Genomic DNA, 16,672 nt, shown 5'->3' with positions numbered 1-16,672 from the left:
CTGAGAGTATTTACGTCACAATAACTGACAAGAACTAGAGATTCAAACTTTAACTGTTCACCTAGTTTTAAGGAAGGGCAGAAATGTTAAAGACTATGCTTAAAAGTGTGTCTTGTTTATAACTATTATACTTACACAGCATAAAAAGCCAGACCTTCTACCTTCTGCACCCCATAATGACCCTGGGTCCACACTCCCATGGAGATAAAGAATAGGAAAGCTATCAGGGAGGGGATGGGATACAGAGCTCTCATGGTGGGAATTGTACCCCTCTTAGCCTATGGTCTTGTCAGTGTTTCCATTTTATAAATAAATAATATTTTTTTAAATCATGACATTTTTCTAGCATTTAAAAATTAATGTTAAGCCAACCAGTGGCACACCTGCTTAAGTGCACATATTACCATGTGCAAGGACTCCAGTTCAAGCCCCCAGTCCTCATCTGCGCTGGGGTAGACTTCATGAGCAATAAAACAGTGCTACAGGTGTGTCCCTTTCTCTCCCTCTGTAGCTCCTCCTTCCCTCTCAATTTCTGTCTCTTTCCTAAGTATATAAATGATAAATGTATTGTCTGATTCAATAAGCACATGACATAAGTCACTAATGAAAGAATTTTATTCCAACACATGTTTTCATTGTTACACTTTTATGGCATTCCTTAGTGTAAATGGAAATGCCAATCCAAATTCATGTTGAAATTATACTTGAAGAAAAGGTCATTAAATATTTACCGTATTGTATGAGAATAAGAGAATAAGGAGGGAAGAATGGACATGATTTGAATTTGAGATATATTTCCAAGAAAAAGCTAGTGAGACTTGCTGACAGATTGGAAATGAAGTGAGAACAAGATAAAGATTATGACAGAGTTCTTGACCTAAGTCTCTGGTTGAATGAAGATGGGGTATCCTGATTGAGGATTGATTAGCAATGAGGTAGAAGTTTGAATTGGGTTTTTGAATATGTCAAGTGTGAGATGCCCAGAAGAGACTGATTAACTAGAGGAAGCCACATAGCAAGAAGATGTATTTGGAGTTCAGGAAAAGTTTGGGGTCGGATAATAGCATTTTTAGCAATACAATATTCTACACACTTGCTCTTAGCCGAAAGGCCAGGAAACAATGCAATAAAATATTCTTTATTTCTTTTATTTTTTTAATTATGTTTATTTATTTATTGGATAGAGACAGCCAGAAATTGAGAGGGAAGGGGGTGATAGAGAGGAAGAGAGACAGAGAGTCACCTGCAGCACTGAGTCACCACTTGCAAAGCTTTTCTCCTGCAGGTGGGGAACGGGGGCTCGAACTTAGTTCCTTGTACACTGTGACATGTGCTCTCAACTAGGTGTGCCACCACCCACCCACCCCCAGTAAAATATTCTAAATGAAGGTATATGTAATTTTTTTTTTTTTGGCCTCCATGGTTATTGCCGGGGCTCAGTGCCTGCACTATGAATCCACTGCTCCTGGAGGCCATTTTTCCCATTGTGTTGCCCTTGTTGTTGTTATTGCTGTCGTTGGATAGGACAGAGAGAAATCGCAAGAGGAGGGGAAGACAGAGGGAGGAGAAAAAGACAGACACCTGCAGACCTGCTTCACCGCTTGTGAAGTGACCTCACTGCACATGGAGAATGGGGACCTCAAACCAGGATCCTTAGGCTGGTCCTTGCTCTTTGCACTATGTTAGCTTAACCAGCTGTGCTACCACCCAGCCCCCATATGTATTGTTTTTGATATAATGATACTGAACATTTAATGGACTATCCTCTACTGCAAATACGGTCTCTTAAAAATCCATGTGATTGATTTGGGCTATTTGCTTGGTCAGGAAGTCAGTCAACAGTAGCTCAGAGGGGTGCCTGTAATCTCAATAACCTTTTCATTTACCGTCAATAGTTTAAGAATCTAGTGGGGAAAATTACTGCTTATAGTCAACAAATGCTGTTCCTCTCTGACATTCTGGTACTTGAACTCTGTATCCCACTATGACTCAGATCCGGTGATGCCCTCAGTAATTGCACAGTTAATGAGGTCACAACTGATTTGTCTAAAAGGGCTAATCACCTTGTGAGTTAGAGTTTCCTAGAGTGACCTCAATTCTGTAACAGGAGCCCTTACTTGCCTCTTTCTGTTTCAGGTGATTATCACTGGTAATTTCAGCTCTTACTTAATCGGTCCTAAACTGTTTTACTTTGCCCTGCAATGATAGCATCCCAGCATATGTAACTGCAGCTTCGCCATGTGTCCCCTCATTCATTTGCTAAAAAGTGTTTTATACATTTAATGATTTTTTTTTCAATTTAAATTCATTTCTTTTAGGAATATCTTTTTCAAACCTGATCTTGAGTGTAGAAAGAATGATTCTGAAAAACCAAATGCAAGACCACACTCCACATCAACAAATACAAAAACTCAAGGAAGAAAGATAAAAGGTAATGAATGATAACAGGCATTGCAGACAATCAACCTTCTTGTTCCCCTCATTGGCAGAGAAAGAGATCATCTCTTGTGTCTCCTCTTTGAAAAGATAATTTTCATTACTAGTGATTTAATACTGATTTACAGAATCATAAGATTTAAGGAGTGTGGTCCAGGAGATAGTGCAGTGGATAAAGCATTAAACTCTAAAGCACGATACATATGCCAGAATAGTAATCTCTTCTTCTTCCTCTTCTTCTTCTTCCTCCTCCTCTTCTTCTTCTTATTATTATTCTCCTTCTTCTTCCTCTCCTTCTTCTTCTCCTCCTTCCTCTTCTTCTTCCTCTTCTTCCTCCTCTTTCTCTTCCTCCTCGTCTTCTCTTCTTATCCTCCTCCTTTTTCTCCTCCTCCTCGTCTTCTCTTATCCTCCTCTTTCTTCTTCTCCTCTCTCTCCCTAAATAAATAAATCTTAAAGAAAGACTTAAGAGGGGGAGTTGGGCGGTAGCACAGCAGGTTAAGCGCACGTGGTGCAAAGCGCACATGGCACAAACCGCAAGGACCTGCATGAGGATCCCAGTTCGAGCCCCCGGCTCCCCACCTACAGGGGAGTCGCTGCAGTGAAGCAGGTCTGCAGGTGTCTATCTTTCTCTCTCCCTCTCTGTCTTCCCCTCCTCTCTCCATTTCTCTCTGTCCTATCCAACAACAACAACATGAATAATAACTACAACAATAAAACAGCAATAATAAAAAACAAGAAGGGCAACAAAAAATGGGAATAAATAAATATTCTTAAAAATTAAACAAGACTTAAGATGTAAAGTTCTACACTCTCATACTGTACGTGTGTATGCAACTCAATGTACCCACCTCCCAAGTTCCTGGACCTGCACCCTCCTCTCAGATAACCACCGGAGTTCTCATAAAGCTTAAGAGACAGTTTGGTTACTATGACGGCTAAATCTGTCTTCTTTATGTTCCACGTATAAGGGAAAGCAACCGATAGTTGTCTTTCACCTTTGTTTATTCCACTTAGCATAATCACCTCCAGGTCCATCCAATTTGTCCCAATTGATAGAATAGCTTTTTAATTACAAAGTAATATTCCATTGAACCCCATAATTTCTTTACTATGTTGATGGGTATTTAGGTTGATTCCATATTTCAGTTATGGAAATCAATTCTTTTTTTTTTTCACATCAGTTCTTTTTTTTTTCCTCCAGGGTTATCAGTGGGGTTCGGTGCCAACACTACAAATCCACTGCTCCTAGAGGCTATTTTGCCTTTCTTGTTGCCCTTGTTATGGTTGTTATTGTTGTTACAGCTGCTGTTGTTGGATAGGACAGAGAGAAATGGAAAGAGGAGGGGAAGACAGAGAGGGGGAGAGAAAGACAGACACCCGCAGACCTGCTTCACCACCTGTGAAGCGACTCCCCTGCAGGTGGGGAGCTGGGAGCTGGGGGCTGGAACCGGGATCCTTACGCCAGTCCTTGTGCTTTGTGCCATGTGCGCTTAACCCACTGCACTACTGCTCGGCCCCCAGAATTGGTATTGTATTGCCAGCAATAAAATTAGAGTTTCAACATGAATTTTGGGAAGGGTACACACATCCAGTTCATAGCGTGATCCAGCTGAAAATAACTTCCTTCTGTTACTCTTCAAAGCCTACTTGTTCCTATCACAACAATGATATCTTAATATCACAATGTATCTTAATTTAAAATTATTCACTCCTTTTTGTTTCTTATTGATTTATTTATCACCACCCAGGTTATCACTGAGGCTAGGTGCCTGCAAAACAAATTCACTGCTCCCAGTTTCCTTCAAGTATTCTTATTTACTTATTTATTTTCGCTAGGACAGAGAGGAGGGGGGATCGAGGAAGAGAGGAGGAAGAGAGACAACTATAGCCCTGCTCCACTCATGAAGCTTCCCCTACCTTCAAGTGAGGACCAGGAGCTTGGCCCAGCTTCTTGCGTGTGATACGTGTGTCTGCTCCACCACGTGCATCTTCACCTGGCCCTTACATCTTCATTTGTTTCTATTTTTTTATGCTAATTGTTTTGTAAAACTTTTGTTTATTCGATTTGATAGGACAGAGAGACATTGAGAAGGAGGGCAGGTACAGGAGGGAAGAGAGACAGAAAGATACCTGCAGCCCTGCTTCACCATTTGTGAAGTTGTGAAGCTTTTCCCCCTGCAGGTGAGGACCAGCGGGTCGAACCTGGGTCCTTGGTCACTGTAGTATGTGTGCTTAACCAGGTGCACCACCGTCCGGCCCTACCTTTGTTTCTTTACTTGTTCGTGTATCGTAGTATCCACTAAAATCAATGCGTCACTTCAATGCAAGGATCACAGTTCAGGAACCAACACTAGTTAGACCTGGCAAGGAGTAGATAACCAACAACAACTCTTCACTGAGTGAATAGAAGATATTGTTTCCTTACATCTATTAGTTCACTGATCCTGACATCATCTCTATAAAATAAGCACTACTATATCTACTTAACTGGTGACTAAACTAAGGCTCAGAGAAGCAAAATCACTTTCCTAAGACGATATACCTCACCTTTAAAATGTAGGCTTCAATTCAAGCTACCCAATATCCTGTTTGAGCCTAAATTACACTTACCTACTTAAAGATAACCCACTAGATGATAATCCGTTTTAGTAAAGCTTGTTAATGGAGAAAGGAGTATTCGGGTCTTGTAGGGGGAGTTTTGTTTTGTTTTGTTTTGTTTTCAAAGAAATTAATGAAAAGATCCCTTTGCATCCTCTTGGATGAAACTTGAGGACATTGTGTTGAGTGAGATAATCCAACAAAAGAAGGAGGAATATCAAATGATCTCACTTATTAGTAGGACTTAGAAAAGTGGAGCCAGGGGAGTCGGGCTGTAGCGCAGCAGGTTAAGCGCAGGTGGCGCAAAGCACAAGGACCGGCATAAGGATCCTGGTTCGAACTCTGGCTCCCCACCTGCAGGGGAGTCGCTTCACAGGCGGTGAAGCAGATCTGTAGGTGTCTATCTTTCTCTCCTCCTCTCTGTCTTCCCCTCCTCTCTCCATTTCTCTCTGTCCTATCCAACAATGACGACAACAACAATAATAACTACAACAATAAAACAACAAGGGCAACAAAAGGGAATAAGTAAATAAAATAAATATAAAAAAATTTTTTTTTTTTAAAGTGGGGGCAGGAAGGGAGAGCACAGAGTGAAACACGGACTGGACATGGGGTATTGCACCATAGCAAAGGACTCTGGGGAGGGAGAGAGGAAGAAAACTTTGGGGGCCTGGTACAAAATCAACTTGTTTACATATGTCAATGACTGCACTGCAAAGCTTTAATACCTTCAGTAAACTACGAAAATAATAAAATAAGTAAAGATCCTTTTGACTTTCAGATGATTCTTTTTTTAGGATACCATTTTATCATATAATAGTAATAATCAAAAGTTATATTCTACCTATAAAAATTCACTTTTAAGTCAATTACTCTAGAATACATTTGACTTTTAAAATGCAAAAGCTGTAATTTACTGTATACATACACAAATTAGATAATCAAGCTTCATTTTTAAAAAGTTTGTTACTAGGACAGAAAATGGTATATTGGTTTAAGTTGGAAGTAACTAGTATATCATTTATGTTTTGGATTTGTTTCTTTAGAGTCAGTGGAAGAAAATCTGAAATCAAGATCTATTAGACCTTTTTATTATCTTAAAGATACAACTGAGGTAGGTTTGATTTGTATATTTACAAATACCTAATAAAAATCTAGGTTAGTCATAAATAAGATTTCTTTTTTTTATTTTTATTTATTTTTATTTTTTTATTTAAGAAAGGATTAATTAACAAAACCATAGGGTAGGAGGGGTACAATTCCACATAATTCCCACCACCCAATCTCCATTTCCCACCCCCTCCCCTGATAGCTTTCCCATTCTCTATCCCTCTGGGAGCATGGACCCAGGGTCATTGTGGGTTGCAGAAGGTAGAAGGTCTGGCTTCTGTAATTGCTTCCCCACTGAACATGGGCGTTGATTGGTTGGTCCATACTCCCAGTCTGCCTCTCTCTTTCCCTAGTAGGGTGGGTCTGTGGGGAAGCGGAGCTCCAGGACACATTGGTGGGGTCTTCAGTCTAGGGAAGCCTGGCCGGCATCCTGATGACATCTGGAACCTGGTGACTGAAAAGAGAGTTAACATATGAAGCCAAACAAATTGTTGAGCAATCATGGATCCAAAGCTTGGAATAGAGGAGAGGAAGTGTTAGGGGGTACTCACTGCAAACTCTAGTGCACTTCTGCTTTCAGGCATATATTTTGCAGTAGTTTACGGATACGTGTGAACATATGCTCTCTCTCACAGAAACTGGTGTATATCTAGGTTTTGGGACTTTGTTAGAAAGTGAACCACCTGAGATGAAATTAGAGTATACTATGAAAGGAAAGGTCTCACCCGAGTAATGAAGTTGAAGGGTTGTCATTCCACACGTGAAGTCTCTGGACACAGTCTGAAGTGAAGCATGTTGAGGTGGCAATCATTGTGTTGGTTAGGTTGTGATCGGCAGATGCAATATTATTTGATATGGATTGGGAGAGGCATATGGGAAAGTGGGCCCTATCCAAGGGTTCCAGGACTGGGGGAAGTAGAGGCTCCGTAGTGGAGATGTGAGGTTCCTGCTGTCTTAGGGTTCAAAAAGACAATCGATAGTTAATGTTATCATCACATTAATTGGTAATTGGGTTAACTTTGAAAAGTCCTTTTGTTCGGGTTTGCTGTACAGTACCCAGTATCTTGTATATAGCTGTGCTATTGGTTGCTTCTGATCTACTTGGTCTAGGCTTTTGAGAGAGTCCGCATATCAATTACACAGCCTATATATTGAAAAGATTCAGTTTGTGTTTTGAAAAACTTCGAGACATGCAATTAATTTTCCCCCTCTCGTATTAATTAACTAGTGATTTATATAACTACATTTTACTAGGAGTGTACATAAACACCATTCCCACCACCAAAAGACTGTGACCCATCCCTCCCACCCACTCCCACCCCCCACTGACCCAGGAAGCTGCATGTCTACTCCTCACCACAGGGTTTTTACTTTGGTGCCCTACTATAAATAAGATTTCTTTCATAGAGGCTCGGTGGTGGCCCACCTGGTTGAGCACACGTTACAGTGCGCAAGGACCCGGGTTCAACCTCCCCAGTTCCCATCTGCAGGGGGAAACTTCACAAGTGCTGAGGCAGTGTTGCAGGTGTCTCTCTGTCTCCCTCTCTATCTCCCCCTTCTCTATATATCTGGCTGCCTCTATCAAATAAAGAAAGATAATGAAAAAAGTACTTAATCTTTTTTTCACTCATGTAAGAGTGAAAAGTCAGATGCCACTCCAGCAAGCACAGCGTTAGGGAACAGAACAGGAACCTCAGCAGTACAGGGCTGATGCCCTACCAACTGAGCTGTTCCCTTGACCGATCCAAAGACTTGATGTCAACTGCTTTCTTTTTTAATGGTTTATATGTATTTATTTACCGAACAGAGCACTACTCAGCTCTGGTTTAAGGTGGTGCTGGAGCTTGGACCTGAAAGCTCAGAGCCTCAGCATGTGCATAACCATTATGCATCTCTCTCCAATCCTTTGTGTAAACTTCTACAAATGCCAAATTCAAATAGGTTTGAGAATCCATACAATTTCTAAGTGATTTCATCGAGATTATTATACACAACTGTGTGTGAAGGTAATAGAGAAACTATCCGTTAAACCTTCAGAACAGTAGAAATTGTGTATTGAGTATGATAAGAACTAGAGGCTATAAGGTCAGTTTGGACAGTACATCAATAATTACTATATATACATAAATTAAGTATCTTGTTTTAAATTTGAAAATACACATATCTTTCTCATTGTTGGTGTGCAGTCAAGACCATTTTTAGAACTTATTTTAGTTCCATAACTACAGTGACAACTACCATAAATAAGTTTTGGATCAATAGTTTAGATTCTTGATAACTACTTGAACAAAGAATTATGAACATACTGAAGGGTAAGTGACTATTCTTGGACATTGAACATGACTTGGATTTAATCAGTATGGTTTACTTGAGTGGTTAGAGAAATCAACACAAGCAGTGAAGCAGGTCTGCAGGTGTCTGTCTTTCTCTCCCCCTCTGTCATCCCCTCCTCTCTCCATTTCTCTCTGTCCTGTCCAACAATAATGACATCAATAACTACAACAATAATAATAACCACAATAACAATAAAAACAACAAGGGCAACAAAAGGGAAAAAAATTAGCCTGGGAGGGTGGGCTGGGTGGTAGTGCAGCAGGTTAAGTGCAGGTGGCATAAAGCACAAGGATCAGAGTAAGGATCCTGGTTTGAGCCCCTACAGGGGGGTTGCTTCACAGGCGGTGAAGCAGGTCTACAGGTGTCTGTCTTCCCCTCCTTCCCCTCCTCTCTTGATTTCCCTCTGTCCTATCCAACAATAGCAACAGCTATAACAACAAGAACTACAAGGGCAACAAAATGGGAATAATGGCCTCCAAGAGCAGTGGATTGTGGTAAAGGCACGGAGCCTCAGCAATAACCCTGGAGGCAAAAAAAAAAAAATGTAGACTTTAAAAGTTAAATCTACATACTAATAAGAATACAAAGTTCTTCTACTGTATACTTGCTGAATTAGTTTATTTACACTGTTGCATGTCTCACTTCTTTCTGTTATGTATCTTTGATACATTCCTGATTCTTCCATTCTCAACTTTTTGTCCTTGAGATAAAGTATCTACATATTTTCTTTGTTATCAACTTTAACTATGAATTTGGTCCTCCTTTACAAAAGATGAAAATTTTAGCAGTCTTATTCTTTCCTGCTTCTCTCTGCCACACCTTCTTCCTTAAGACAAGTGTTTTTTTGTTTTCTTTTTCTTTTTTTTTTTTTGAGGAAAATTATAATCTTCTTTGTAACTGTGATCATGCTCTGTCTTTAAGTTAAGCCTGAATCCCAATGTCCTGTAAATAGTTATTTACATTATTATGATTACATAGCTACACACGTTATTGTAGTAACTGTGAGTAATCTTTGATGAATGAAGTAATATACTAGGATTATGTTTCTTTTTCCTTTTTAAATATTTTATTTATTTGTTAATGAGAAAGAGAAAGAACCAGACAACACTCTGGTACATGCGCTGCCAGGTATGGAACTCAGAACCTCATGCTTGAGAGTCCAATGCGCCTGGACCACATAGACCACATGGATTATGTGTCAAGGGACATAACATCAAAGAATAGATTCCCTGTTCCTGTTCTCCATCATTACCAAAACAGAATGAACTATTTTAATTGTCCTTAGACTTTAACTGTCTTGTACAATTTTACGGTTTTCTTCCTAGAACTTTTAGTTGCATTTCTTCTATTTTTCTGTGGGGAAATAGCACTAAAAGAAAACATTTAGTGGCTTGGGAGGTGGCACAATGGATAAAGCATTGGATTCTCAAGCATGAGGTCCTGAGTTTAATTCCCGGCAGTGCATGTACCGGAGTGATATCTAGTTCTTTCTCTCTCTCCTCCTATCTTTCTCATTAATAAATAAATAAAATCTTAAAAAATATAAGATTTACACAATATTTAAATGCCAAACACTATATACATACACACATATATATTATAGTGCATCAACAACCCAATAAAGTGCTATTATTACTCTCATTTTACAAATGAGAAAATAAGGATCATAGAAAATATGCAAATTGCTTGAGAGCAAATGATCTGATGAAGGTTTTTTTTTTTTTTTTTTACCTCTAAGATATGCAGCTTCCAAAAAAGAAGAATGCAATTAGAGGGGAAAAAATTTATTTATTTATTTATTTATTTACTTATGAAAGAACCAGGAAAACTGGGAAATGTTATGCATGTACAAACTATTGTATTTACTGTCAACTGTGAAACATCAATCTCCCAATATAGAAATAAAAATTAAAAAGAAAGAATGAAAGGAAGAAAGAAAGAAAGAAAACAAAGAAAGAAAGAAAGAAAGAAAGAAAACAAAGAAAGAAAGAAAGAAAAGAAAGAAAGAAAGAAAGAAAGAAAGAAAGAAAGAAAGAAAGAAAGAAAGAAAGAAAGAATGGAAGAAAGAACCAGGGGTGGCAGGTGATGGCACACCTGATTGAGTATACATGTTACAATGAGTAAGGACCAGGGTTTGAGCCCCACCCCCACCCCACCCCAGTCCTCACCTACAGGAGGAAAGCTTTGCAAGTGGTGAAGCAATGTTGCAAGTGTCTCTCTTATCTTTCTCTCCCTATTCCCCTCTCCCCTCTTGATTTCTGGTTGTCTCTATCCAATAAGTTAATAAAGATAATACAAGAAAATTTTTAAAAAGAGAGAGAGGGGGAGAGAGAGAAAGAACTAGAGTATTACTCCACATATATGGCTCAGGGGATTGACTCTGGACCAACCTTACCCATGAAATTACTACACTTTACCTACTGAGCAACTTCCCAGGAGGAAATTTTCCAGTTATACGTAAATACAAATAGTTATTATCTACTAGTTCCCTTAATCCAAAATCATATTCCATAAAGGCTTTGGTCCTTCAATTATTTTTATGTTTGACATTTACTAAAATATTTCTTTTTTAAAAAAATATTTATTACCTTTTTGTTGCCCTTGTTGTTTTATTGTTTCCTTTGTTGGATACGACAGAAAGAAATGGAGAGAGGAGGGGAAGACAGAGAGGGGAGGAGGGGAAGACAGAGAGGGGACAAGAGAAAGACAGACACCTGCAGACCTGCTTCACCACTTGTGAAGCGACTCCCTTGCAGGTGGGGAGCCGGGGGCTGGAACCAGGATCCTTACACCGGTCCTTACACTTTGTGCCACATGTGCTTAAACCGCTGCGCTACCGCCCGACTCCAATATTTCTTAAATTTATCCTCTGCTCCTATACTTTCTTCATAAGATGTGCTTCAGCAGTCCTGAAGATTCCCCCTCCCCACAGGTGGGGACACAAGACTGAATTTTATTAAGTGACACTGGCTGTGGTGCTTGGAATGATGATCTTCAACTTTCTTTTTGAGGAAACTAGGAATAAACAGTGATGCCACTAGCGGAAATTTTATTATTTCAGTGTTATATTTCCACCTCTATTCATTATTTAAAAAAAGCTTTCTAATTCCTCCTGTAATTTCTTCACTGATTTGTGGATACTTCAAAAGAATTCTTTAAAGGGGCCAGGTGGTGGTGTACCTGGTTAAGCACACACACTAAAATGTACAAGGACCGAGGTTCAAGCCCCTGGTCTCCACCTGCAGGGGGAAAGCTTCACCAGAGGTGAAGCAGGGCTGCAGACGTCTCTCTGTCTTTTCTCCTTCTCTAGCTCACCCACTCCTCTCAATTTCTCTCTGTCTCTATATGATAACAAATAAATAAAATATGTTTTAAAATAATTCTTTAGAATTTCTAAATACTTACTCTTTCTAGATATCTTACCATTCTTGGTTTCTTTACTTATGTGTGGTCACTCCTTGAGCTGGAGATCTAGAGTCTTCACAGAGGAATATATGAAGTCGGCCTAATACCATGATTTCTCATCCTGATTAAAGGACAAAAGAAGGGGGGAGGGGAAACACCACAACACCAGAGCTGCCCCTCAGTGCACAGCACTCCCAGGTGGGTACCAGGTCTCCAACCTGTACCATAAATAGCTGTGCACAGCAAGGTAGGCACGCTCTCAGGTGACACATCACTCCAGCCTGAGAACTAGACGTGAATATGAAGGATAAATTTCAGAAGCGCATATGTGTGTGTGAGTGTGTGTGTGTGTGTGTGTGTGTGTGTGTGTGTAAGTTATCAAAAAGTGTGAGCATAGGCAAACTGTAGCATTTCACCTGTCTTATTTTCTCCTGAAGGAGATGAGAATAAACATCAGATCGATTCTTTTCTTCAAGCATTACAGAGCATCTTATGAGCTATTAGTTTTCTAATGACTACATATTCATAGGTGAATTAATACACACATGGAAAGAAACAAATTCTAAGACAGTTTTCTGTATTTCCTGACATCTAGGCAGAAAATGCTAAGCCCTTGCCAGATTTATATTCACAGGAAAGACAAGCAAATAGAAGAGCGTTGTGTTCTACAATCTTTTCTTCTGTACCTCCCACACAATCCAATGTTTATGAGGAAAAGGACACTGCTTTTTCTACAGGTACATATGTATTCTTTACTTACATTGAAGTAACTGAAAATAAACTGCATTGAAGTTTAAAATGTAAGGATTAAATCTTTAACCAAAGCGTATCCATATTTCATTTTATAACCATAGTATTTCACTACCTTATTAATAACATCTGAAGACTGTTAGAAAACCAATCAAGTGCAAATTCTTTCTGATGCAGTGTAGTTCTTCAGCCTTCCAGTGTGTTTCATATGTCATTCTGATTCTAGGTTTAGTGAACAAGCAGTCTGTTACAATTATGGAGTGATTTGATCATCTGTTCCTTATACTTAGAATATGCTTCTCATCTGGGGATTTTTGTTCATCTTTAATAGCTGGGACAGTTTTAGCTGCAATTAAAAGGACATCTAGCTACATCTGGCTGTAACAATGAAGATATTTATAATTTCGAGGCTGGGCGGTAGCACAGTGGTTAAGCTCACATAGTATGAAGCACAACGATTCTGGTTCATGAGGCTCAGTAAGAGTCTGTCCCTGCCGTTTCATCTAACTCCCCTCCCTCTCCATTTAACACACTTTACCAACAGACCTCTTAGTTCCTTCAACATTCCTGCTCATTTCATACTGAAACCTTCGTAATTCCTGCTTTTCCAGCCTGTGAGGTCCTTTAGCTGGTCACCTGGCTGCTGCTTCTATTTCAGACTAAAACTCACTATGCCTTCCTGAGAGAGGTGTTTTGTAACCACTCTAGGTGAGGTGGCATGTTTGCGTTTGCCTGCAATCCTCACAAGAAGGCGGGATTAGTTTACACTATGTATTCATTTCTTGACAATCTGTCTATTGACTGTTTCCTCCCTGGAGAACACAGCTTCTCAACCAATATATTGTGGCAGCCTGTTGTGTCTGGCAGGAGTTCCAGCACACTGAGCATTTATTTAGCCGTCAGGACTGCTGGGTTGGTCCTAAGAGAGCCTGGTTACAAGTCTACTCAATGCTCCCTCCAGCATCCTATACAAGGAATATACATTGAAAAGGCGGAGAAACACTACACTACAAGATACATTAATTGAGGATGAGGAAACACTGAATCCACTACTAATATCAATAGCATCTGTGTATGGGGAGACTTTTAGTAAAATAATGAAGACCACCCGCCATAGTTAACACTACACTACAAGATACATTAATTGAGGATGAGGAAACACTGAATCCACTACTAATATCAATAGCATCTGTGTATGGGGAGACTTTTAGTAAAGTAATGAAGACCACCCGCCATAGTTAGGAGACTTCAACCTCAGACACCTGGTGCTAGGTGACAAAACTGGTTTCTGTTTACTTAACGGTCTTACCTACCAACAGTTGCAAACCATCTAAAGCTTCCTATTGGCTTATCATGGCTTCAAGTATTGGAGATGTTTGCAAAATTAAAAACGCCTTTTTTTCTTTTTAAAATTTTTTTGTATTATCTTTATTTATTTACTGGATAGAAGCAGCCAGAAATCAAGAAGGAAGGGGGAGATAGAGAGACAGACAGACAGAGAGACATGTGCTGACCTGCTTCACCATTTGCAAAGCTTTCCCCCTGCAGGTGAGGACAAGAGGCTTGAAACGGACTTTTTCCCTTTTTTAAAAATTTTTTTATTAGTGATTTAATAATGATTAACAAGACTGTAAGATAACAGGGGTATAATTCCATACAGTTCCCACCACGAGAGTTCTGTGTCTCAACTCCTTCATTGGAAGCTTCCCTGTTCTTTGACTTTTTTTTCTACAAAATTCTCCAAGATAAACTTTGTGTCTGTCCTAGTGAAAGATTCAATCCTTGATCTTGGTCTTTTCAAATTCTTTTTTTTTTTATATTTATTTACTCCCTTTTGTTGCCCTTGTTGTTTTATTGTTGTAGTTATTATTGTTGTTGTTATTGATGTTGTTGTTGGATAGGACAGAGAGAAACGGAGAGAGGAGGGGAAGACAGAGAGGGGGAGAGAAAAACAGACACCTGCAGACCTGCTTCACCGGTTGTGAAGCGACTCCCCTGCAGGTAGGGAGCTGGGGGCTCGAACCCGGATCCTAACACCAGTCCTTGCGCTTTGAGCCACATGCGTTTAACCCGCTGCACTACCTCCCGACTCCCGATCTTTTCAAGTTCTATCTTGTTCACTGAAGAAGTTTTTACCGAGCAGCCAGGTGGTGATACCTTACACAGAGTATATACCTTACCAGGCCAAAGAATCTGGGTTCAAGCACTCAGTCTCCACCTGCAGGGAGAAAGCTTGAAAAGAGCTGAAGTTGTACACATAACTCTCTTTCTCTCCTGTTGGTCTGCTTCTAATTCTACTTCTAAAAACCTCTTCTGTTTCATTTGGTTTAATCCCCCCTGCTTAACACTGCATTCTATTTACATAAACACTATATTCTATTTACATAACCACTGTTAACAAGCACCACCCTCCTTCCAGGGCATTGGTGGTTCAGTGGTAGAATTCTTGCCTGCTCCGCCCCCTCTCCTTGTCATACCCTGATTTTCACCAGTCACTTTTCTCTCCACCCTCTCTACGTCACATCCTGTTCACACCCTACTTGGAAAGTATATAAGGACAGCATTGTTCATTTTAGTGTAGTTTAGTTTAGCTCAGCTGAGATTGTGCTGTGTCCTGCATGAATAAAGAGATACTGTGTACAGCTCAACCATGAGTCCCGGGTCGTCTGTCTCCCGTTAGTGAAGCTCAGCCTGACACTCTCGTCCTTTACCTCTCTTTCTTACCCCCTTTCTACCTATCCTTGTCCCCTCAATTTCTCTCTGTCTCCATCAATTAAAAGGGAAAAAAGAAATAGCCGGCAGGAGTAGTGGACTCATCATGTAGGTATCAAACACCAATGATAACTCTGATAGCAATTTAAAAACAGAAAAAGTGTGGTCTGGGAGGTGGCCAAGTGGGTAAAGCATTAGACTCTCAAGCGTGAGGTCCTGAATTCAGTCCCAGCAGCACATGTACCAGAGTGATGTCTGGTTCTTTTTTTTTTTAATTTAAATTATTTCTTTATTGGGGAATTAATGTTTTACATTCAACAGTAAATACAATAGTTTGTACATGCATAACATTCCCCTGTTTCCCATTTAACAATACAACCCCCACTATGTCATTTATCATCCTTCATGGACCTGTATTTTCCCCACCCACCCATCCCAGAGTCTTTTACTTGGGTGCCATATGCCAATTCCATTTCAGGTTCTACTTGTGTTTTCTTTTCTGATCTTGTTTTTCAACTTCTGCCTGAGAGTGAGATCATCCCATATTTATCCCTCTGTTTCTGACTTATTTCACTCAACATGATTTTTTCAAGGTCCATCCAAGATCGGCTGAAAACGGTGATGTCACCATTTTTTACAGCTGAGTAGTAGTCCATTGTGTATATAGACCACAACTTGCTCAGCCACTCATCTGTTGTTGGACACCTAGGTTGCTTCCAGGTTTTGGCTATTACAAATTGTGCTGCCAGGAACATATGTGTACACAGATCTTTTTGGATGGATGTGTTGAGTTCCTTAGGATATATCCCTAGAAGAGGAATTGCAGGGTCATAGGGTAGGTCCATTTCTAGCCTTCTGAGAGTTCTCCAGACTGTTCTCCACAGAGGCTGGACCAATTGACATTCCCACCAGCAGTGCAGGAGGGTTCCTTTGACCCCACATCCTCTCCAGCATTTGCTGCTGTTACCTTTTCTGATGTGTGACATTCTCACAGGAGTGAGGTGATATCTCATTGTTGTCTTTATTTGCATTTCTCTGACAATCAGAAACTTGGAGCATTTTTTCATGTGTTTCTCAGCCTTTTGGATCTCTTCTGTGGTGAATATTTTGTCTAAGTCCTCCCCACATTTTTGGATGGGGTTATTTGTTGTCTTGTTGTTGAGTCTGGCAAGCTCTTTATATATGTTGGTTATTAAACTCTTATCTGATGTATGGCATGTAAAGATCTTCTCCCATTCTGTTGAGGGGTCTCTTGGTTTGGGTAGTGGTTTCTTTTGCTGTGAAGAAGCTTTTTAATTTGATGCAGTCCCATAGGTTTATACTTGCC

The 16,672-nt window shown here is 39.9% G+C and overlaps 1 protein-coding gene across 1 annotated transcript in view; it reads left to right on the top strand.

Moving 5' to 3' along the window:
- The window catches only part of C13H1orf141 (chromosome 13 C1orf141 homolog), a 47,212-nt gene that overhangs the window by 17,194 nt on the left and 13,346 nt on the right, over positions 1-16,672 (top strand). The window contains exons 4-6 of the mRNA XM_060205084.1: positions 2,319-2,431; positions 6,081-6,148; positions 12,479-12,620. Of these exons, the coding sequence (XP_060061067.1) occupies positions 2,319-2,431; positions 6,081-6,148; positions 12,479-12,620 (323 nt within the window). The remainder of the gene's footprint in view (positions 1-2,318; positions 2,432-6,080; positions 6,149-12,478; positions 12,621-16,672) is intronic.

Source organism: Erinaceus europaeus, chromosome 13 (assembly GCF_950295315.1).
Source record: "Erinaceus europaeus chromosome 13, mEriEur2.1, whole genome shotgun sequence".
NCBI classification, from domain to species: Eukaryota; Metazoa; Chordata; class Mammalia; order Eulipotyphla; family Erinaceidae; genus Erinaceus; species Erinaceus europaeus.
The sequence above is the reverse complement of the archived record's forward strand: the minus strand, read 5'-3'. Positions and strand labels throughout refer to the sequence as shown.